This window comes from Anarhichas minor, unplaced genomic scaffold, assembly GCF_050575085.1.
Source record: "Anarhichas minor isolate MPS153535 unplaced genomic scaffold, ASM5057508v1 ptg000010l, whole genome shotgun sequence".
In the NCBI taxonomy this organism is placed as follows: domain Eukaryota; kingdom Metazoa; phylum Chordata; class Actinopteri; order Perciformes; family Anarhichadidae; genus Anarhichas; species Anarhichas minor.
In genome coordinates this window covers 5,324,742-5,347,303 of record NW_027466456.1, presented here as the reverse complement: position 1 = coordinate 5,347,303, position 22,562 = coordinate 5,324,742, and the positions used below count along the sequence as shown (strand labels likewise).

At 40.8% G+C, this 22,562-nt stretch overlaps 2 protein-coding genes across 3 annotated transcripts; both read right to left on the bottom strand.

The window, feature by feature from the left end:
- Nucleotides 1-2,172: 2,172 nt before the first annotated feature.
- btf3l4 (basic transcription factor 3-like 4) lies at nucleotides 2,173-5,971 on the bottom strand. 2 transcript variants are annotated; one of them, XM_076087762.1, is made up of 6 exons: nucleotides 5,870-5,971; nucleotides 5,319-5,380; nucleotides 4,131-4,244; nucleotides 3,738-3,939; nucleotides 2,737-2,796; nucleotides 2,173-2,549 (listed from the first exon to the last, which is right to left on the bottom strand). In XM_076087762.1, exons 2-6 carry the CDS (start codon nucleotides 5,370-5,372, stop codon nucleotides 2,503-2,505), a joined length of 477 nt encoding a protein of 158 aa, XP_075943877.1. In that variant the 5' UTR covers nucleotides 5,373-5,380; nucleotides 5,870-5,971; the 3' UTR covers nucleotides 2,173-2,502. The 2 variants fall into 2 exon arrangements, with proteins under 2 accessions (XP_075943877.1, XP_075943876.1); XM_076087761.1 differs by lacking the exon at nucleotides 5,870-5,971 and having other exon boundaries at nucleotides 5,319-5,856.
- A 1,918-nt stretch (nucleotides 5,972-7,889) lies between these two features.
- Nucleotides 7,890-10,053, bottom strand: ptgfr (prostaglandin F receptor (FP)). Its single transcript, XM_076088580.1, has 2 exons — nucleotides 9,259-10,053; nucleotides 7,890-8,198 (listed from the first exon to the last, which is right to left on the bottom strand). The coding sequence occupies exons 1-2, from the start codon at nucleotides 10,051-10,053 to the stop codon at nucleotides 7,890-7,892; spliced, it is 1,104 nt and encodes a 367-aa protein (XP_075944695.1).
- Between the last annotated feature and the right edge of the window lie 12,509 nt (nucleotides 10,054-22,562).

Here is a 22,562-nt window from a genome sequence, read left to right as displayed (position 1 = left end):
AGACGTCTTGGACAGAGATTCTGGTCTTATTTGGCCGCAACCCAATCCCGGTTTGGACACATCACCATCTTTGAGCACCAGCACACAGGGTCTGTTCAGCCAGTGGTGCTTGGTGTCCTGAAGAGACGGATTGTCTCCTTCATCTGTGTCGAAGGAGAGCTTGATTATCACTAACACTCAATGTGTCTATCGCTCATTCTGTCACACACTTACACACACCATGTTTTCATGCTCATTAATGACGACTTATTAGGCGGAAAATGTTCACATGTGCTAAGTGGCCATTTAACAGCGTGTGATAATTTATTTCATCACCCTGAACACACCTCTTAGCTTTCAATCACCATGAAAGGCAGCATTAGCACCCCGCCGCCCTTGAGGTGTGCTTGAGCTGATCCCAGAACGGATCACATGGTTGGAAATAAGAGGTTTGTTGTGGACTAAATCTAAAATGTAAAACCAATCTGTATACGCAGTGGATGATACCACACAGCTGCTGGTTCCAGACCAAATGTTCAATAGTGGTTCTGTGTTTGATTGGCTCTGCAAGGACTCTCTGAATGTATTACCGTGAGGATTAACAGATGTTGTTTTTGTTGTAGTTTTCTATGTTGGCTTGCAGGTGTTCACGCTGAAGTCTTGACTGGTCCTGCAAATTGGCTCATTTGTTGTGTGTCTTTGGTGGTAGACCAAAAACAAATGATAGCTACTAAAACTGATCAGCAGAGAAGCATGTTTCACATGTAAATACAGCCAAATGAGCCATTTGATTCTGAATGACTCCATTCCTAATCTCAACATGAGAATCTACATAAAGGAAAACACCTTTCTCTGATGACAGGCAATTACTGTTTCTGCACCGTTCTCTCGAATGGTAAGGTTGGTAATAACCATTACTGTTAATTACCAGCACGCATGGGAGTTAACGTGTCCATAGCAGGTGTTTCATTGAGCTGTAGCTGCCAGTGACTCATAAAGAGTTATGACTCAGGACCCAGTAAGAGGAATTAAAACAACCACCAGAAATCAGAGCCTATAGTATATCTATATCTACCCGGGTATTACCTGCTGTTCCAATTTAGATTGGACGTGAATGGTCTAATTTCTCAGGGTTAAACTGCATTGCAGCTCCCTCAATAAAAACCATAAAAAGGAAGGCGCGCCTCATCGTTCACTGCTGCGGGCTGCAGAGTGACGATTCCCCGACACGGCGGCGGGGTTGCACCGATCCGGCTGACTGGAGCGATCGCTTTCCCGGGACAGTGACGCATTCAACACACACACGCGCGCAAATGTTTAATCCGCTCGCAGGCACCGAGGCCGGCGGCAATGCGACACTCACCCCGCACCCCATTACATCAGACCACCGAGCAGGACACACCACTGGGCTGATGTTTACGGAGGCCGGCGCGTGTATGTCAGCAGCATGTCTTCACACCGGAATGTGCGCAACAGACACACACACATAAACGCGCGCGCGTTTCAGATGATGCAGACTATGCGCGCGGCGAAATGCTGCATCAGCGAATTTCTGTGACAAAACACAAGACGCGCTGCATCATCACCCTGTAACTCGCAGGCAATGAATATGGGGGGGGGGGGGGGGGGGGGGGGGGGGGAGCGTCTCCACCCGCGGTGCGATCGACACAATTCTTACCCTCAGTTATTGCTCCCAGGAGGCTTTCATTCTCGTCATCCCGCGCAGAGAAGAACTTCAGCATTTTATCCCGTTACATGTGAGAGCCGAGGAGCCACGGGCTTCAAGCAGCAGCAGTGCCTTGCTCACAAGCGGAGGATGGGATGATTTCGCCCCTCTACACCCCTCTCTTCTGTGATCCCCCTCCTCCCCCTGTCTCTCTCTCTCTCTCTCTGCGGCTCTTTGAAGAAACTCAAGAGGTGTGCAGAAACGTCCCTCCCCAGTTTTGCCCATCTGCACAGCCCGCAGGACCGCGCGCATGGCCAAGACAACACCAGCTATATGATGCCAGATGTGAAAAGCCTGGCTGCATGCACAACCTGTCACACTGTAGGAATATATATATATATATATATATATATATATATATCATTAGTTGATCATTTACATGCAAAACTGCACACTTAAAATCTTCAGTTTGGATGAGAACCGTTGATATTTACACAATCTTGTCAATGACCACAGCACCATCTAAAGAATGTTAATCACCTTTATTTTGTTTCATAAACAAAGTCTTAAGACTAGCTTTAATGACCACTGAAATGCTGACCATGACACTGTGGTGAAAGGATTTGACAGTTTACCAGAAGGGAGTATTTTTATTTTTTTGTATTTGTTATAAGTGCACAAGCCAGTCTGACTCGGACATCCTTGGGCCATTGTGAAATAGAAAAGTCTCTGGTTTGTGGGGGGGGGGGGGGGGGAGGAAGTGTCCGATATGTCTGGATGACTAGACTTTAAAAACACTGGAGGAGGTTTCTTGCTTCGTTGCAGTCCCGCCTGTGTGCAGGTGAACTTCCCGTGCGTCAGTTTGCCTCGTCCTTTGACGCTTCATCAAAGTTCTCCACCAGATCTGCAGAACAAGAACACATTTTGCATTATTACATTTGAAGAACAAAATCACATCAAATGCACTCAGCTGAAATAAAATATTCAAGGATTGCAGTAGGCAATATACCACCTATACAACGTGGATCTTCTTTATTTGAATAAATAACAGACTCAGCATTATGAGAATTTGTTGAAATGTGTGTCCATACCTGGAACATCATCGTCCTCTTCCTCAATGTCTTCTACCTTTGGAGCCTTGCTGTCGAGAGCTGAGACAAAATGTACAAATAAAAAATAAAAACACATTATAGCTTTGGCTGTTAAACTATTGTAACCAGATTGTAATATTTTCTTAAAGAAAGAATATTTTCCGTGTGACAGACTGGTTTAACCTATTCCTCTGTGACGTTGTCAGTGAGTCACTTTTACTCTGGGTGACATGTTGCTTCTTTACCATGAACATTGGACTTGTAGTTTTTATTTTCAGTTGATCCCACATAAACCATCCTGCTGCTGCGAATACTCACTAGAGCATCAAATGTATATTAATCCACTGCTGAAAATAGTCCCCAACAAATACAATACTGACTTCAGTTTGAGTCAAATTTGCTTAAAAGTTACAGTGCCCTGCTGTTTTAAGACATTATTTTGCCCTTTCAAAAATGAAACTATATAAATGTGACCTGTTTTTAAACATTGACTTTGTCTTCAGTAGGAACGAATGGGCTTGTAGCTGAAAAAACAGCTTAATGGAAAAGCTTATGGAGGAGCAAATGAGCAACGGAGGAGGGATTCCATGATATCTGAGCCAACAGCTGCCACAATAACTAATAGTTGGTCACTGACTGCTTACATGTTCAAACCAGTCCCACACCTCCTCCTATCCTCTCCATGAGAAAAAGTTAATCTTGACATTACATATTTGTATATTTAAATGGCTTCAGACCATCAATTTCCATCACATGGTATCAAGCAAGTTGCACTTTATATTGAAGCTGCAAAGGGGATGACACATATGTAAACACACCAATCATCCTAAACCACAAAGGAGGTGTTGCAAGAAGTTTTCCCCGGAGTGAAGTTGTAATCTGTGTTGTCGGCTTCAGATGCCTCACGTCCCACAGGAAGCGACTAATCTTAACTAAACCACCCTAAGTCATCCTCCTCTTTTACAGTGACTTTAAGAGGTCAGAGGTCGAGGCACACCCACCTTGCCGAGGGAACTGTTCCGCCAGTTTGCGCAGGCTGCTGAGGCTGTCTGCTCCCAGCTGACTGAGGATGCCGGGAAGCATCTCTGTCAGCTGCTTGGTCTCAGCGTGGCCCGTGATGGCGAAGGTGTTGGCGGACAGAGAGGCCTGAACTTTGGGGTTGTTGAAGTGGATCACAGTGCCGTCATCCTTGATCATGTTCACCTGAGAAGACAAAGACCATTCAGTTTTTTAATTACGGCCGAATGCTCCGGTGCAATGATCTCGGGAGTTGCTCTATGCCGAGTGTAAGTATGCAAATTACAGAGCGGTCTGGTCTACACGGTAAGAATGCATCACATTAAAGTAAGATCATGTTCAGGGTTTCCTTTGACAGAAGATCCACACAAATTTACCTCCTCAATTCCAGCAATATTGTTGACAGCCAACTTCTTAAGTGAACTCTGAAGCTTCTTGTCATCAGCTGTTGCAGTTCTGTGTACCACCTTCTTCTTCCTGCGTGCAGATCCCTAAAACCAAAGCAGACATTAGAGTCCTAAATCACAGCCACTTGAAGCGAGCTCTGACTTAGAAGAGTGAGAACATTAGAAGGAAAAGGCTAGAGGGGCAACACAGCCTTGGTTGTTGAATTATAGTATTTTATACAAAACTCTCCATTCAATAGACATATGAACCAAACAAGGCGCAATGCGATTCTGTTCAAAATCTGTTGGAATTCATTGCATAAACATAATACAAACGGTTATAATTAAGATCCCTTTGATATTTTTAAATGGTCTCTGATGGACAAACTTTGTGATGGTGTCAATGTTTCTTAATTAATTTTTGTATCTCAACTTCCTGTCGTCGGCCTGCATGTGTGCCGATAGCAATAAATTGGCAATAAGCTAATAATGACTGAAATATCGGTCCGGCAGATTTATTGGTCAAATTGACGTCTCCTGTTTTGCAAACCTTTATCTTTTGTTAACTCCACCAGCTGTTTTCTTTTCTTGTCAAATATCATATTTTAATTGATATGAGTTATTTATAATCATCTGAAAGGAGGTTTGTAAGGCACATACTCAGACACTGAAACTATTTTTTCTTGAATAAATGTCAGAGAATACTATAAACACGCTCATAACTATTTCCCAGAGCCCAACATGAAGTCTTGACCATCAGTTCAAAACCCAAAGGGATGGATTTACAATATAACATAATAATAAATAATAGCTTCACCTCTACATACGTTGATAGAAACTCAAATATATATATTCAGATATTATCTTTTTGTTTTTAATAATTAGCATTTCAGCTGTAATCATCAAATCAATCTAAAAGTACAGCGCAGACTTTTTGTAAAAGAGGTGTATTATGATCCCACCCAAAAATACCTAATCCAACAATTTTAATAAATGCTAGAAAACACACTGTTCAACTTTTAAATAACAGCAACTAAAGCACAATACATATATAACACTTTTTATTGCAAGATGTCTTGTAGGTTTGGGTTAAGCGTAATTTATTGAACTTGTTGCAAGTGACCCAACATTAAACCTTTCCAATCAAAACAATAAACCACTTCCTGGTTGTCAACTCACCTTTCCCCCTATCCGGACCTGGGCTTGAAGTTTTGCCAGTTTTTCTTGATTCATGTTGTCACCTGCGTAATAAAACAAGTTGAAGATTAATGTTGAAAACAAACACATGTGATGTGTAAGCAGCTAAACAACTAGCATGCTGCTGCTTTCCCTGTCGACTGTGAGCTGCTGCAACAACAACATGAGCTCATCAGACAGAAGTCCAGTTCCTAAAGAATACAGTACAAATATGTTTAGTCAACAATGTAAACTAATAAAACACAGACGTTAAAGAGACGTGAAAATGATACCACGCTGGTGCAGTAATAACTCAGACTAGCTCCAAGTTGTCAGTCTGCTCTGTGTGTGTGTGTATGTGTGTGTGTGTGTGTGTGTGTGTGTGTGTTTGGTTAGCAGCTGCAGACATGACAACACAACACAGGGCCTACAGACTGAACACAGCGTGTCACGGCTCGAATCGGTCCGACAGCTCCGGTCCGACCACACACCAACAACCACGCGCACCACGAGCGCCGCACGGTACACGCAAATCAACACGGATCATCCCAAACCTGGTCAAATATCCACACAGGCATGCGGTGGCGAAAGATGGAGGTTATGAGGAAGAGATTACGTCACACACCATACGGATTTTTCTTCTTCCTCTTCCTCTTCTGTGTTTCCGACCAGTTGGAAGGATTTGAGCGCCGTGCTGCCACCTACAGGACAGCTTATGTATTACATCAACAAACGCTTCTGCCCATCCATCGAGCGTGAGACATTCACCCACTGTAGGCTTGAAAGGTGTCTGAAAACGTCAAAAGTTTGCCTTTTCACAAACCATTAAGACAATTAATAATTAAAAGGTTTCATGAAGATATGGAAATATGGAAAAGTCCAAAGAAACAAAGAAAACATATCTTATATGGAGCCAGAAGTGAGCATCTGAATTAATAATTGATTTTTCAGTTTTGTTTAGTTATAATCAACAAACTGGTTTTGTTTTGAATAAAATAATTGTAAATTGGTTAATTAAATTTGCATTTACTTTATGCTTTTCAAAACTCGGAGTAAACTAAATAAGTAAAATAGTAAAAAGATATAATTAAATGTCTTGTTTTGAAATTATGAAATATGAAGTGGATTTTAATGTGGAATCCTAATGTTATTATTTTCATTATTATTTTTTACCATTTGTTTTTTAATTTATGTGTCTGCCTATTATAATCCACCTCACGATATATTTGTTCTCTGCTCTACTATAATATCCACTGTGTGATTGTTTTACTGTAATTACTATAATGAATGGCTCTCAAAGATGTGTGAGCAGTGTGCCACCTACAAATCAAATTACACTAAACCCCCGGAGCAACAGAGCTGTAATTAGCAAGAACTCTGTCAACACATAACAGCTGGCAAATGAATTAATCAGTTCATATGTCGTTCTCATGACTGATACGTTATAATTAATATAATTGATTGGCATTTAATGGTTGTAAATGATTAGAATTGAAAATGTCTTTAATTATCTTGGTGCCACACTCTGGACTACCTCCTAACACAAATGACCCAGACCATCACCCATCAAAACAAAATGTTCAAGGTTTATCATTTTGCTTCGTTTTACCATTTTCACCTTTATTACACATTTCAGCCCAAAGAAAAATTTTACAAAAATTTCACGAGAGAGAGCGAGAGAGCGATATATGCTACAAACATACAAGTTACCACAAGCGGACCACTGACTGACTGACTGGCCCTGGTCGGATAGATAGACGCTACAATTAATCAAACATTGTATGTCATTCAGTCTTTTTGTAGACTGGATCAAAATAGGTCACAAGTTCAGTTACAGTATTTTGTACATTCTGCTGCAGACATTTGTGTTCTGCATTATACACGTGTTCACGCTGATTCAAGCTGATTAATTAGATGGTAATCATGAATCCATATGTGGCTACTGCCAGTATCAGCAACAACAAAATAAGACAAAGAGAATTAAACACTTGTAGTAAAAATCCTTAGAGGTTAAGGGCACAGGCTGGAGCTGCCAAATGGAAATCTCAGCAGTATTAACAACAAAAATGGTCACTTTTCCAAAAAGAAGAAAAAAAAAGTTCAATACAGGAATGACTGAACCAATTAACTGCAATATTTTCTGCGTATTGTGAATGTTTTAAACAGATTTTGTTCAGAGTAGTTGATATGTAAAACAGAGCTGAAAGTTAAAGTGGCAATCTTTTCATTTAAGTAAATGTCTGTTAAGTCACTTTATCTATGACCGAAGGAGGTAACACAATGGTGAATGAGCCTTTATGGCCCACTGATGAAAGTATTGCAATATGTATATATTTGCAGTATTATAAACTGGGTGTCTGTGGCGGCGTTCCCGGAACAAAATGTTGTACTTCAGTTTTTCTCCATTGTATACACTCTCAAAATGGACAAATCAGGACTGAAATCTTAAGGATTGCCACTTTAAGAGCAAAAAGTTCATGATTATACAATAGAGCACATAACTACATGGTAACCATTTTGCTTCTTCCTGTTTTTCTCACACGGTGTTGTCGTATCAGAACACGTGACCCGGGCTCAGGTGATGGATTTAATCGCAGTGTCTGGTAATCTACCGAGGAGGCGGAAGTCAGTCGGACCAAAGCCAGAGTTGCTGGTCTCCATGGAGCTGTGGAGCAGGCTGCGCTGCCAGCGTTGTAGGTAGTGAGATTTTGGGCCCCAGAAGTCGTGGAGCAACGTGAACATCTTCCTCAGAACAGCCTTCCTCAACAGGATGTAGACCCAGGGGTCCAGGATCTGGTTCCACGTGGCCATACGCACCACCATCAGGAGGCTGAAGGACGCAGGCTCGTCTTTGGCTCTGGTGCTCAGCACGATGACACGGATCTGGTGGAGTGGCCATAGAATAATGGAGAGTGACAAAAAAAAAAAACTTGAATAGCTGCATAATAACTATAGACCAATATACAATTAAATGTATCATTTAATATAACTCTCTGTTTCTTAATTTAAGAAATATATATTTTATTCCACTAACTGTATGAAAGCATCTCTGTCTATTGCACAAATGTTTAAATATTTTATAATTGAGATTCAAAGTTACACAAAAGAGTCTGTAATACAGTAAATGTTTTCCAACTCATCTATCACAAAGCATCTTCCACCAATGTACAGTGATACACTGTCATTTGCATTCTGATTGTAAACTAATTCATAAATAGTAACTGAATAAAAACGATTTGAATATTTGCTTTGGTCAGTAAAAATAACATGTTTTTAAATAACCCAAAGGAAATTTCAGTACATTTCTTTGGTCATATTGCCATACAGGTACCATTAAACAATATGTGAGAGATGTTGCTCTGTAACTGTAGTGGAGTGAGTGTGGCATGCTCTGATCTAATGGTGTAGACCGCAGCGCACTTTTGCTGCAGCAACAAGAAGTATGAAGGGAACATGTTTGTAGAGCAGGAGAGGTGGCTTGAAATGCATGTCCTTCTCAACCAGAGCAAGTAAATATTTTAAAAGATAATTAGAGCATTTTGATGTCATAATTGAATCGCTGAGAGCTTCAGCATCAGCATCAAAGAATAAAATGGGGGGACTGATTGAAAATGAAAAGCAGTCGTGCGAAAACCTTCAAAACAAGCTTTTCTTGAGTCATCTTCTCATCACACATCACAGATAATAAAGGTTTCCGTCTCATTTAAAAACCCATTTCACTGCCTCTGACAGTCACTTTGTACTTACCAATGTTCAAAATCCATGACAGACACACACTGGCTAAGATGCGGTTTTAAGATCAGAAACGTGATGGTATGTGAGAATGTAAATCCAATAATAGATGAATTGTGATCAATCCAAATAATAGTCTGGATTAACAAAGAGTTTCAACTCATTTTCATTACTTCAGGCAGTAGGAAATGTGCGACCTGCCCACTCTTACCAGTAATGGGCCCCAGCACACGCAGGACACCAACATGATACCCAGCAACTGACAGATCATCTCTATGTGGTAGGACGTGCCTTGACAGCGATGCTTACGGCGCAGTCTGGCCCGCAGTAGAGCACAGCTTGTCATTGCATTGCACACGATGGAGAGCAGCAGGGCCATCAGCCCCAGCATAGAGAAAAGCAGGGGGAGGAGCACATCCAGCCAGTCTTTAGGTTCCTCCATATGGAAGAAGCACCAGCTCTTGGAGCTCTGAACCTTGTAGGGCCTCCACAGCAGCACGGGCAGCACAGCCACCAGGGCAGCGATCAGCCAGGTGAGTCCCAGCAGCCGTTTCATGTGGTGGGATGCTAACGCTGTGGAGTGGAAGATGGGCCTGGTGACTCCAATGCAGCGCTCCACCGCCATGGCGCTCCCCAGGAACAAGGGGCTCAGGCCAAAGAACACCATGCACGCCCCGAAGACGCTGCACATGATGCGGTGGGGGTCAAACGTCTCCCATTTCTTGTGGAAGCCGTAGACGAAGATCACCAGGGAGCCGTTGATGAGGTGACCCAGCAGGTCGGTGACCACCAGGCTGCTGGCAAACAGCAGGAAGGACGCCTTGGACTTGATCCGGATGCGGTTGTAGGATTTGACGAGGATGAAGAGGGCGAGGCTGTTGGAGAAGATGCCCACAGTCATGGAGATGGCGGAGGCGGTGATAGACAGTTCCTTCTGGCTGCAGGTGCTGTTGCTTGGTCTGACCTCTGACCTGCAACCTGTTTCTGAGCTCCCATTGGCTGACATGGTGGACACGAAATCTGAGGGAGAGGATAAATAGTAGATGGGTCATATGATTCATTTTTACCAGCATTTTTTAAAATGAATTCAACTTCATGTGCTAAAAATGTCGTCATACATTTAGTTTGGTGAGAAATCAATTCAACCAACACATTTCTCTGACTTGTAACAGATGCATCTTTATAGTTTACAGCCCCCATGCACTTTTGGGTGTGACTATGGGGACAGTGAACGTCCTGGAATACAAATCTTAACATGAAAAATGTCCCACATTCTTATAAGCCAATAACGTTTGTTAATGATCTTGACAGGTTAAAATCTTGCTCAGTTCCTTACCTCAGGTTTGCTCTTCTCTCACGCAACTCGCCTTCACTCTGGGTCTTTTATGATCAGTAAAGCAGAGCGGCGTGTAATCAGCCCGGCTGTAAATGCCATTGAACGGGCAACGGCTCTCCTCAATATTCCTGTCGAGGCTGCGATCAGCGCAACTTGTTCTGTCTCCACTCAGTGGAGGCGGACGAGCTTCATTCTGCGAAGTGTCACTTCAAACTCAAACCCACCGTGGTGGCTGAACACATCTGTCGCATCCAGCAACCCCCCCCCCCCCCAAAAACAGCTTAAGTGCACTCTTTTGTTTTATCTCGACACTGGACATGAAAATGAAAATAAACTGTTGGCAAAATACGCACGCATTCATTCTTATAATTACGCATGATTGCTCGAAATTGTGCTTCTATGAAATGTATCCAAAAGTCTCTATTTTCATGAGTGCTGCAATTTTCTGTATTTTTAAATTGAGCTAAATAATATCTATTTTTTGGAGGCTTTCCATGAGTTCACATCAAAATCCTTTCTCTGTTTTCCTTCACAGTCTGCGGGTTGTCGGATCGCCCTGCTGCTTGCGTTTGAATGGCAGCAATATGTGCCAATAACACTTCCTCCAAGTGCAGGCTGTGTCTGCGACTGCATGAGTCCACCTGCTGGTTACTGACGTCTTCTGTGCTTTGTTGATTAAAAAAAGATTGAGATGTGTTTTTTGCCCTAAATGATAAATCCTGTATACGTAAAACAAAACATGAGTTATCACTTGGCTTATATTTCAATCTAACGTTTTTTTTATTTATTTCCAGTCGTGTTGTATGTCACCTCCTGGATAATTCATTTTGCATCAATCTTTTAAAATAGGAAACAGTTGGGAACATTTGATATGAGAAAAACATCTGAGCCAGCCTTTACCAGTGGGAGAACAACATGTCTTGGCTTGGACTTGTAGTGGGGAACGCTCCTCAGAGAAGGAAGTGTGTTGTGAACGCAGCCCTCAGGCTAGGCTCCTCCCCCCCCCCCAATTAGTGCCAGCATTTATAAGGCACATGTGGTCCTGGCCTCATTCTTTTTTGGCCCTTGTTCTGGTGGTGAGTTTCACACATATTCCGCCTCTTGTTGCCGTCTGACTACTTACCCCTTGTTTGAGGTGGAAAGTAGTCACAATCTTAACTTGTATTATTTTGCAGCATGATGTGCCCTTTTACTCTCCGTTTGTCATTTGTAGGTTCACTTGCTGCTGTTTTGCTGCTGTTTTGCTGCCTCCATTTTGCCTGTTTTGTCTGCTTGTTTTGCCTCTATTTTACTTGTTTTGCTTTTGCTTTGCATCTTTTGGCTGTTTTTCCTTTTGTTCTGCATGTTTTGGTTTTTATGATTTTCATTGAATCCTTTTAATAAATATGTTAATTTTACGAAACGCGTCTCTGTCCAAGTATCAGTAATGAATCTGTGTGCCCTTAATAAATTCTAAACAATATATTAGGGTCGTTAAGTTTATATTTCCTGGGGTGTAAGTCCCCAGGTGGTGTTGTTGGTTCCCTTTAAACTATTATGGCTTTCTTTTTTGTGGCACGAGCAAGAAAGCAGACATGGACACAAACTGACTTGAAGCAGCTGAACAAAATAAGATCGAAGACGCATAAATGGAAAGAAAAGTGCTCTAAAAAAAAAAAAAAAAAAAAAGAGGGTCAGGTGGCAAAACAAAAGACCCTCTAAGTTTATTGCAGTTCTTCGCATGCATCTGACCCAGCAGAGAGACAATTGTCGACTTTCCTGAGAGCTGGCAATTGAAGATGTATTAGTACACACATGAATTTGATTTGTACCCGTCAATGATTAGTACACAGATTTAGTATTGCACTCCTGTAACATTCACAGACTCTTGATGGTGTAAGGTTTTTGCAGAAAATGAAAGGGCTGGACCCAAATGCAGGGAGACGAGGGAAACGGAGGGTAGGATAAATGTGGATTTTAATGGGAACAAAAAAGTATTCAACACAAACTTGTGAATCAAAAGTCCATGAAAATAAAACATCCAAAAAACAGGGAACACAGCAGAGGGGAGCAGACACAAAATGTACCAGGGAGACATGGCAGGGAGCGGAGCGGAACAGACAGACTATACACCAAAGCCGAACGAACACTGAGCCAAGGGACACACGGGGTTTAAATACACAGGGGAGGTGCAGTGTGATTAGACACAGCAGGTTTCAGTTAAGGGCGGGGCAGACAATTACAGGAGAGGAGCAGACAGGGGCAGAAAGTTAAGTGAAGCAGACTGAGGAGCAGGTGATTGAACGCATCAGTGTATAATTGGGGGAAGGGCAGACCTTCACAGGGGTAAGACAGACAAAGGCCGGAAATAAAGTGCAAGACACAGGGAACATCTAAATAAAACAGAATAAATAACTAAACCAAAACATAAATCGTGACAGATGGACAGTTTATCAAAAAATTATCGATTTTTTTTTTTTAACGAAGACCAGTGAAGCCACAATTACAATAGTCTAGCCTTCTGAAGATTAACAAGTTTTTCTTGATCTTGTTTGGACAGAAATTCGCAAATTCTTGCTGTTTTTACTCAAAAATAACTAAGTTTACGTATACAATGGAGATGCTGCACAATCACCTCTGTATTTCCACCACATCCGTCTTATTGAACACAAGTATTTGTAGATCTGGATGACCTCAACACCTGTGCCTTGAATACATCTTGGAAGAAGGTTTTGGTGATTTAAATACATTTTTAATCTTGTATCGAACCTAATTGCCTCCACAATTTTGTGCCATTTGTGTCAAATTCTGTATTTATACATACAGTCTAAACTATATGACCCCTGCAGGAGATGGTCCAGCAGCTTCACATCTTCCATGTAAGAAAACATTTGTTTATTACAATTTCAACAGCTACTGAAAGAGTTCAGGAAGAGACAAAACAAATGCTTTTCTTTTTCATTCACAATTAATTGATTGATTTTTAAGTTGATTTGTTAAAACCTCCTAAGCTTTCTCATGTGCCCAAATTGTCCCTAATTATCCAACAAGGTGACTCTTGATGAAATCTTCTCCCAGGTGACATTACACCTCTAAGTGTGGTGTCATACAGTGTCTGCTGTAATGACAGGCAGCAGAGTGCTTGGTCACAAGGCAGGGAAAGCACAGGCATGGGAGCGCAATCACATTCATTTGTTGGTTGCATCAAATGGGGCTGTTGTAATTGACTGCCTGCCTCAGTGGGGTTCAGATGGAGCCGGGAGTAGATTGAGCGAGATGGGAAAATAACCCATAATGCAGGCTTTTTGCCAGCGGCACCATTGCTTCCTCCTTCGCATCTTATCACAAAAACACCCCTGTGCCAAGATTCACAGGTAACAAACGTACTCTTCCTCTGCTCTCGCTCTTCTTGTACTTCCCATCATTTCTTTTTTTCTGTCTGTCACCCTGACCAAACGATTTCCTCCATTTTGGAAATCGTTAATGGAGCCATATATGTGAGGTAGTTGCAAAATGTGTCAAAGGTGGTCATCAAGAAGGGACAAACGGTCAGTCCAGAGAAAAATAACACCCTCAGCAGTTTGAGTTTGCTTCTTTGTGCTACCCTCTCACCCTTTGCTAATATCTCACATGTCCCTCGTGTTCAGACACAAATTTGATCCGAAAAAGATCAGGAAACTTGTAGCAACTGAATTATTCCACAGTAACAGTCTACTGGCCTCCCAGATGACAATCTCGCATATCATCAAAACAAGACTTCAATTAAACTAGAGACAACAGGGTTTCTTATTTGTGTGCGTAATTACTATGTTGTTATGCTTTTGGTGTAATCATGAATCTTCTCTGCATTTCTTTGCAGGACCGGCCCTGCGTGGCCGGTTGAGGCGGAGACAAAATGTGTTAAATGGCTGGAAACCATAGCCATGAGGGCAGCTGCAAAGCTGGCAGAAGGTCAACCAATCAGCCTGGTGAGTTGTTATATTTTACTATCATATCAACACTGAGATTTGTACAGCACTGTTGACAGGCCTGTGTATTTTCACCTTGTTCTGTCTCTGTCTTTTGCACAGCAGTGAAATGTGTCAATGCCTTCACCTGTGACTGTTTATGGAGTGAAATTAGTCTCAAAATGGTCATAAATGTGTATTACATGAACCACCAATGAAAATTTAGATTTGCAAATGTGTACAGTGATTTCTGCACAATTTTCGGTAACCACAAATGCATTTTCCAATCTACACCAAAATACCAAGCAATTTGAACAGTTAAACTAATGCGTACATCACAACCTGAAATTTCTTTTTATATTTTACGTACAGAGGGCAAGAAGAAGTGCAAGGATCATCTTGAGGCTAAAATCTCCCCGGGTCTCAGCAGTAATTTAGAATTAACCGTCCCTAAACATTACAAAAAGTTAGTTAAAAAAACATCATAGTTACTGTAAAGCAGGCAGTTCTTTAAATCAGTACAATGTGGCCAGAAATATGGTGACAGCTCATGGTCAGTGTTGGCTGAAGTGCATGTGAGCCTGGTGACACACAGTTTTTACTGCACAATGAACAGAGCAGGTATGAAGTCTCAAAATAAGCCACTAATGCTCATTTAGTTTAAAGCTCCAAGTTTTTATTTTCACTTGTTTTAGCCACAAATTGACATGAAAGGCCTCAGAAAACCTCAGAGTCCCAGAGCATCTCTCTGCACGTTGGAACCAAGCAGAGCATTTCCTGCTTCCACACACTTTGTCACGCATGCTGCAGGAAAAAACGAAACACAAAACAAGTCATCAGCAGACTGAATGTAGTCAAACAGCTGGTTGTAACCAGCACACCTATAGTTTACTAAAAAGATTCAAACGTAGTATAATGTATACCATTCTGAGCACGGAGCCATGACACAGCCTTCATAGCGAGAAGCTCCCATTCTTCCTGAGCATCCATCTCAAAGCCATGAAGCCAGATTACAGCCAGAATGGTGCCCCACACTTCCTTGTTGACCTAATTCACCAAATCAAAGAACAGAAAATGGAACGGGGCCGAGAGGGAAAACAAAATCAAAGAGAACAAAGAAGAGATGGCACAAAGGGAACATCTTATTTCCTAACAACGTAATCACAAGACAAATAAGTCCCATTATTAATTTACATTATTATGTTTGACAATAACCCACCGATGCAGGCTTGGCGTTTTCCACCTCCCAGCTGGTCTTTCCCAGTGCAGCAGCCAGAGCTGAATCCAGCACCCAGCAGCCAGACCCCTTCTGGAGGGAGACCAACTGCTGAAAAGGGGCTTTGGGTGGCTGTTTGTGCAAGGAGCATCCTGAGGAGAAAAACAAAGTGCAGAGGTAAGATCATCTTCTTGGATCAGTGTACTAAATCTCCTGCCATTCTATTCATCAGTTGTTCCTTACCATCCAGCAGGCTACTTGGAGAGACATCCAACCCTGAATTGACACTCCCACTGGCTTTAAGAGAAAAGGAGAAGGAGAACATTATACAACAGCAACAACAGTTAACATTGTAACACAGACAACGTTTCACTGTATAAACCACTGCACCATAAACTATGACAGAGTTTGATACAAATACAACTCAAAATAAACTAATTCATGTAATTGTATCTTTAAAAATATAATAATTACTTATCAAATGATGAATAATATGAGTGATGAATATGTTAACACAGCAACTTGCAGTACATTGTGACACTAATGGGGCTGTAACGGGGAATAATCATAAAAATTAGCCCCCATATTTAAAGCTTAAATGACTCAAGCGAGCTGCATTTCCAGACTTCAATTTAAAACTAATCACAGCCCATAATCAAAAGGTCCAACTGCAGGTACAGCCACTGTGTGATCTCACATATTATCTAAATTAATACTCATTCCACCAGTCTTTGTAGGACATCTATCCCCAGCTTTAACTCAGAAAATCTAAACCATCTTAGTAAATATAAACGATTATATGAGAGCACTGAAATGACAGACGGCAGCATCTCCAGGCAGAGGGAAGACAAAAACAGCCTCTATTGGTTTGTCTTCCTCGTTCTCGTAGCTCAGAGTGGAGACCACTGTAGCTACATGGTCCCTCACCTCCAGCTCCACCTCCACACTCTTCAGAGGAACTGAAGGAAACACAATCATATTTTTCCCACATTGTTGAGGATATACTGCTTAAAGTTTCTTCTCTACTGAATAGTTGCATTTTAGCCACACTAGAGATGTGCCTGTTACACAAGATGTTAAACCTGCCTTTTGAGTTTGCAAAGCAGGATACGTTATTAGGCCTATGTGCCCAAGAGCCACTACAGCTAACATAAGCAGACAACAATCTCTAACAACTCTGTACCTGGTTCCTTCTGGGAGGTTAGCAGACCACAGCAGTTCGCCATCATACCTGTACAACAATCAACAACAGTTAAAGACTTCCTGCTGTAGTGGTGAATGGTAATGACTGTACATTCTGGCCGTTCCTTACCAATCAATCAACAATAAATATATTGATTTTCATCCATTATAAATATTTTTACATGAATGCAAACAAACATGAACATTATGGTTATAAACATGCTCTGGACACAGGACTGAATGTGAGGAAGATACACAAAAAAAGTATAAAAATACCAACAACACATTTTATATATTCACTACATGTATCATCTAACAAACTAAATGGATAATAAACAATACATATGATTATAAATATGTTAATTATAATGTAAGCTAACTGCATCGCCTGTTAATCTACTACACCCCATTTCCCTCCACATATTTCCTGTAATCATATATCAATTAACCACTTCACAATCAATAGATAGGATTCTTCTGCCTTAAATTACCTTTCTTCATCTTTCTTGATTGAGTTTCTCTCCTCTTTTTGTCACTAGTTGGTGTAAACCGTGGTAAGATGTTCAAAGTCCCAATGCAAAAGTGAGTATTGTCTTTTAAAATATGTATGATTTGAACATCAACATTATATGTACACAAGTAGAATGCTCAGGTAAACATATTTATTGGGGAATTAAATCATAACAGACTTTGCTATTATAAACCGTTCTAATGGAATATGGAACAGGAGCATTCTGGAGTTGAATTGTAGGGGTTAAAGGTTAGGGTTAGGGTTCAGATTTTGTTTCACAGTAAAATATTTTGCAAATATCAAGTCACAAGCCTCTGTTAATCTTTACATCAATGCAAAACTAGGGTGTGTAAATGAAGAAAACTATTCATCAGCATGCACGTTTGTTGATTAATACCGCTGTACCAAATCATCTGCTGGTGGAAAGGTTAGTCTGGAGCCTTAATCCTAACGCTCACACACACACACACACACACACACACACACACACACACACACACACACACACACACAGACTTTACAATCCTGACCCGATTTTGGTGATGGGGTGGTGTGGTTGCATTGCAGGACGGTTTCTAGTTTCTCTTCATTTTGATTGTCAGATTCCTCTGAAATGTGTTTTGCATCACAAGGTGTGCAGAATGACTCAGATTTCTGCGAGTAGTTTAAACATTAAGCCCACAGAACCGTCAGGTTCAGCGCTCTCAAAGAACATAATGACCCTTGGAGAAAAACAAACATGCTGGTCCCTTGAGAGACGTACAGCTTTTATTAGTGAGGAGGATCATGGAAACACCTCACACTGTTGCCCTGGACTAAAGCGAGTGGGGGCACATTTGATCACTTACCTCAATTTATGGGTCAACAATTTGTTCAAACAAAGTGGCTCTTTGACACCAGAGCAAAGGAAGAAAAATCTTTGTTTTTGTGTCTCCATCTGCTGCGTTTGGTTAAAAGATTGATTTCATCTTTCAGTCTTGTACAATCCCTGTAACTTTACAGACACATAAAACATCAATAGACTCTAAAACAAGAGGTATTTACACACATATTTAAGTGTATATTACAGTCGTTTGTGAGTTATTTAACTCACTTTACACAGATGCCACTTATGGCCCATGAATATAAAAAATGACAGAAATATTGTAACATTACCTCAAGTGGTGTGCTATTCATGCAACATAGTTCACATTGACCAACAGACCTCTGTAAATTACTCATCATCTCTGGCTGAAGCGAGCCAGAGATGCCAGCCTGCTATACTAGCAAAGTGTAACACACCTGAAGTTACCCTAAAATGATTTTTATTCTATCTACTCTCTAATGTTCTTCTCCATAATGATGAACGACTCTGACTGCTATATACAAGACGATGGTCTTTTACGACTCTGCCGCTGGGCTTTGTTGGAAATGGAAAATGTCTTTCTGCCTAAAACATAAAAAGAACAACAACCGCTGGAACACGTTTAATAGCACTGGTTGTAGATGTCTGGGCCAATAGTGCAACAACAATACCGGGTAATAAAATATTATTGTGAATCATTAGAAGTCGGTTTCATTTATTCATTTCCTCTTTTATTGCACCTTAAGTACAAACAAATTACCATTGTTATATTGTATTATATATACTGAGCCCTCTGTTTCCAAACCACACAGTTTTACAGTAAAATGGGTCTTTTCTGGTCACCTTTCAAAGCCTTTCTTGATGTGATTTCATTTGAAGTTGTTATACTATTATACATTACTAAAACGCTGCACCTCTTATGTTACATATCTATTGTATACTTGACAAATTTTCCAAATCAGAGGTTCCAGGTTGTTAGTCTGAACAGAAAATGCTGAGACACGTAAGGCCACCAGGTGTCAGTGCAGCCTCACCTCACAGTTCTCTATTTACATTTTTAAAAGGTTCAGTTTAATCATTTGTTTTATTGGATTCTGGCTATAAAAAAAAGGATTTGCAAAAGAGATTACTTGGTGAAATGTGAATCAGAGAGAGCTCATTCTTAAATTCATCTCTCTAAAACAGCATGGTATTTTGCAGGCTCTCTGATAAAAGCCTCACTATTGCTTTATAAAGACGAGCAGTTGTGTAACTCAGTTTGTTATCAGCAGGTATGTGGTTCCTGTATGCTTAAAGAATGTCAAGACGAGCTGTTGTGTAACTCAGACAGTTTGTTATCAGCAGGTATGTGATTCCTGTATGTCTAAAGAATGTCTTAACTAGCACTGCTGAGGAGATGAAAGTGTGAGTTCATCCTGCTGCTCTATTTACAGCCAAACACACAGAGATGTGTAAAAGTGTTAAACACTGGAACATTGTTCTGCCTTAAAACGTCACTGCATTAGTGAGACTTGCTTTAATAGTAAATCATTTCTTATAGTATCATATCGTGCCGTTCAGTACAAGGCTCACAATTCAGTACATAGTGTGCTAAACGAAATAACCAGACACAACTTTATACAACAGATTAAATGTTGCTGGAAAATCCCTGAGAGGGATCTGGCAAAATCAAGGTTTTTATTCAGAAATTCCAAATGTATTTTGCTGAATACGTTGAATGTTATAACGATCTAAAAAGCGACATGTAAGCCACATTGTACTTCTTTATGCTGCAAAACATATAATCCTAAATAAAACCACAATTTGATATCAATTGAAAATGTGGATTCTACGAACCGTTACATTCTTTCTCAGATTTTTTCTTAAAACTCACAAACAGTTTTGTATCGACGGGCTGAAGCTTAAAGGAATAGAAATTGCGTCTGACAGTTAGATGAGAAAATTGACCCCACCCTCATATTTGCATGGTGAACATGGGGCTGCAGCCAGCAGCTGGTTTGCTTAGCTTAGCATAAAGAGCTGCTAGTAGGCAGACTTTGTTAAAATGCCGGTGACACCCCCTCTGGCTCCAAGCACCTTCGTCTCCCCAGGTTTCCAAGGTGAATGAAAATCATGATGTCGCCTCGAGCATGAGTTTAAGACTCATTTGCAGCCAGCTTGTCCTTTGAAGCGTTCGAGAGCCAACCTTTCTACCTGAGGAGTTAGTAATTGGTGTGCAGAGCACACAGCGCAGATCTCAGGAGCAGCCAGTTAGCGTGATACTCAAGCACTGCATGAGCTTTTCTCAGAGCACCTGTGAGAATTACAACATTAAGATTCCACCTGTGTACGGGAACAGGCAGCAGTGAATGTCTTGTTTTTTTTTTTAGGCCCCTCTGCAGGATGGCACTTTGTGAATTCTGCAATAGTCTTGCTGCTCCGCTCACTCTGGAGATACGGTTGGATAGCACAGTGTAATCCCTTGCTAACAAGCAGCTCCCCTCTGTATTCGGAAGAGGCGCAGGCCTGCTGGTCAGGACTGAAGAGGCTGCTTGTGACACTCTGATGTAATCATTTGTATTAGTATTATGGAGGAAGTGCTTTGGAGGGCTTGTTCAGACATTTGGCTTTAGTAACAGGAGAAATCGTGCCCCCCCCCCCCAGTATCAGACACATGGGCTTTTATGAGGGGCCATCTGTTAGAGAACAAAATAATGACTTATTAACACGTCCCTTTGATCTAGATCAAGTCTAGATATGATTTAAGAAGGATTACATTTACACTTGGTTTTTAAATCCATCTCGGTTTGAAAGTGCTTTACATTCACGTTTTTTAACACTTTTGTTTGTACTTTTAAAGTTGTGAAATGTGTCTGACCGGAACTTGATTTCAGTGACGACTTGCTCAGTGACGACTTGCTCAATTTCTCACAGATTTAATGTTTTTTATGCAACATTTTACCACAAGGATCCTGTCACCAGGATTTTATAAATACTGATGTCAAGAGTCTAAATAATTTGACTAACAACAACAAAATGTCTGATTATTGTCTAATTGTATTTCATTTCCCTCGATGATGCTGGTTCAAACTTTATTTTGGAATATACAGTTCAACTGCTGCAGCAATTCTACTAATCTTTACTGTCATTTTAATTTTTTGGTCTAGAAATTAGATAGTGTCTGTTTTACTGGTGAGAATTTGTTCAGAAAAATTCCATTTCTGATGCCACCTGTCCTAACAATGGGCCTTACGTTCTGGTCATGCATCTCTTTAAATCATTGCTTCACATCCATATTTGAAATGTTTTCATACATTTAAGTGAGAAGTTAATTGACAGAAAACACTTTTGATAAACAATATTATAGTTTGAGTCATTTATTAAGCAAAAACTTACAAACATTCACTGGGTTCATCTTCTCCAATGTGATCATTTCTTTTGTCAAATCAGAACAAGGCACGTGAGGACCTTATACTGTATAGGGTTTATGAATGTATAAAGGCAATTTTTCACAATTTTCTGATATTTAATAGACAAAACAATTAATCCAGTCATCAAAAAAATAAATATATATATATATATATATACATTGGCAATGACAATACCATTACAATATACCCAATCAATTAACTGCAATATTTTCTGTACCTTCAGAGCACTCGCATTACTTCATATCATTCGACTGTATTTGCTTCATTGTTGGCTTTGAAGGCTGCCTGTTATATGACAGATCAAGATGGTGGTCTGATGTTGCTTCACTGATTTTGTGGAGAATCTCTCCTAACCAACAACATATACATAAACACTTCTCTCCTTTCTTTGCCTCCTTTTGTTGTTGAAGTTATTTCTACTTCCCTTAATGATCCTTGAATTTATTTGGCTATACATACGTGATATAAGTGGCCTACTGCAATGTGATGTGTTTGTTCTGTCATTGACATATCGAGTATGAATAGGTTCTGTTACAACCAAATATGAAGTGTTTGCAACTGGAACTGGAACACTGCTTTACTCAGTGTTGTCATTTTTGTCTGTATTGTGAATATTGAATTGTTGAAAGGGGATAAAAGCAGCTCTACTCAGAGTTAAAAAAACAACCAAAAGACACTAGAGCCCACCTCCATGGCTTTGATTCCAGTGTGAAATTCATCCCATTATAGTTACACTTCCAAAACACTGTCTGGGCTTTGTGCTGCCATTACGCAATGATCCCATTCTGCCAAGCTGCTAGGCAGCGGGCTCACAGCCACAACAGTCGCTTGCTCAGTCTAGTGCTGGGCGGTATACGGTATACCGGTTTTAATTCCCCGTATGATATGAATTCCGACGTTTTGCGAGTTTCTCCAGCCACTGTTGTTGCAGCTGGTGGTAATACGAGCAACTTACTCCATCACCTCAGCAGAAAACATGTGTTGGAATACCAAGAGTGTGATGACGGCCGTCGGATTCGAGGCCGTCAACGAGTAACGTTAACGCGAGTGAAGCCGAAGGGTCAGACATCGCTTGAAGAGGCATTTGCTC

Bases quoted from the DNA above. Each gene is read 5' to 3' on its own strand.
- btf3l4 (XM_076087761.1), bottom strand. From the start codon at position 5,426: ATGTGTTTGTTTTCAACATTAATCTTCAACTTGTTTTATTACGCAGGT. The intron at 3,940-4,130 runs GTAAATTTGTGT...TTGTCTTCTCAG, and splicing joins ATATTGCTGGAATTGAGGAG to GTGAACATGATCAAGGATGA. The intron at 2,550-2,736 runs GTATGGACACAC...CTTGTTCTGCAG, and splicing joins AGAGGACGATGATGTTCCAG to ATCTGGTGGAGAACTTTGAT.
- ptgfr (XM_076088580.1), bottom strand. From the start codon at position 10,053: ATGTCAGCCAATGGGAGCTCAGAAACAGGTTGCAGGTCAGAGGTCAGA. The intron at 8,199-9,258 runs GTAAGAGTGGGC...CCACTCCACCAG, and splicing joins TGTGCTGGGGCCCATTACTG to ATCCGTGTCATCGTGCTGAG.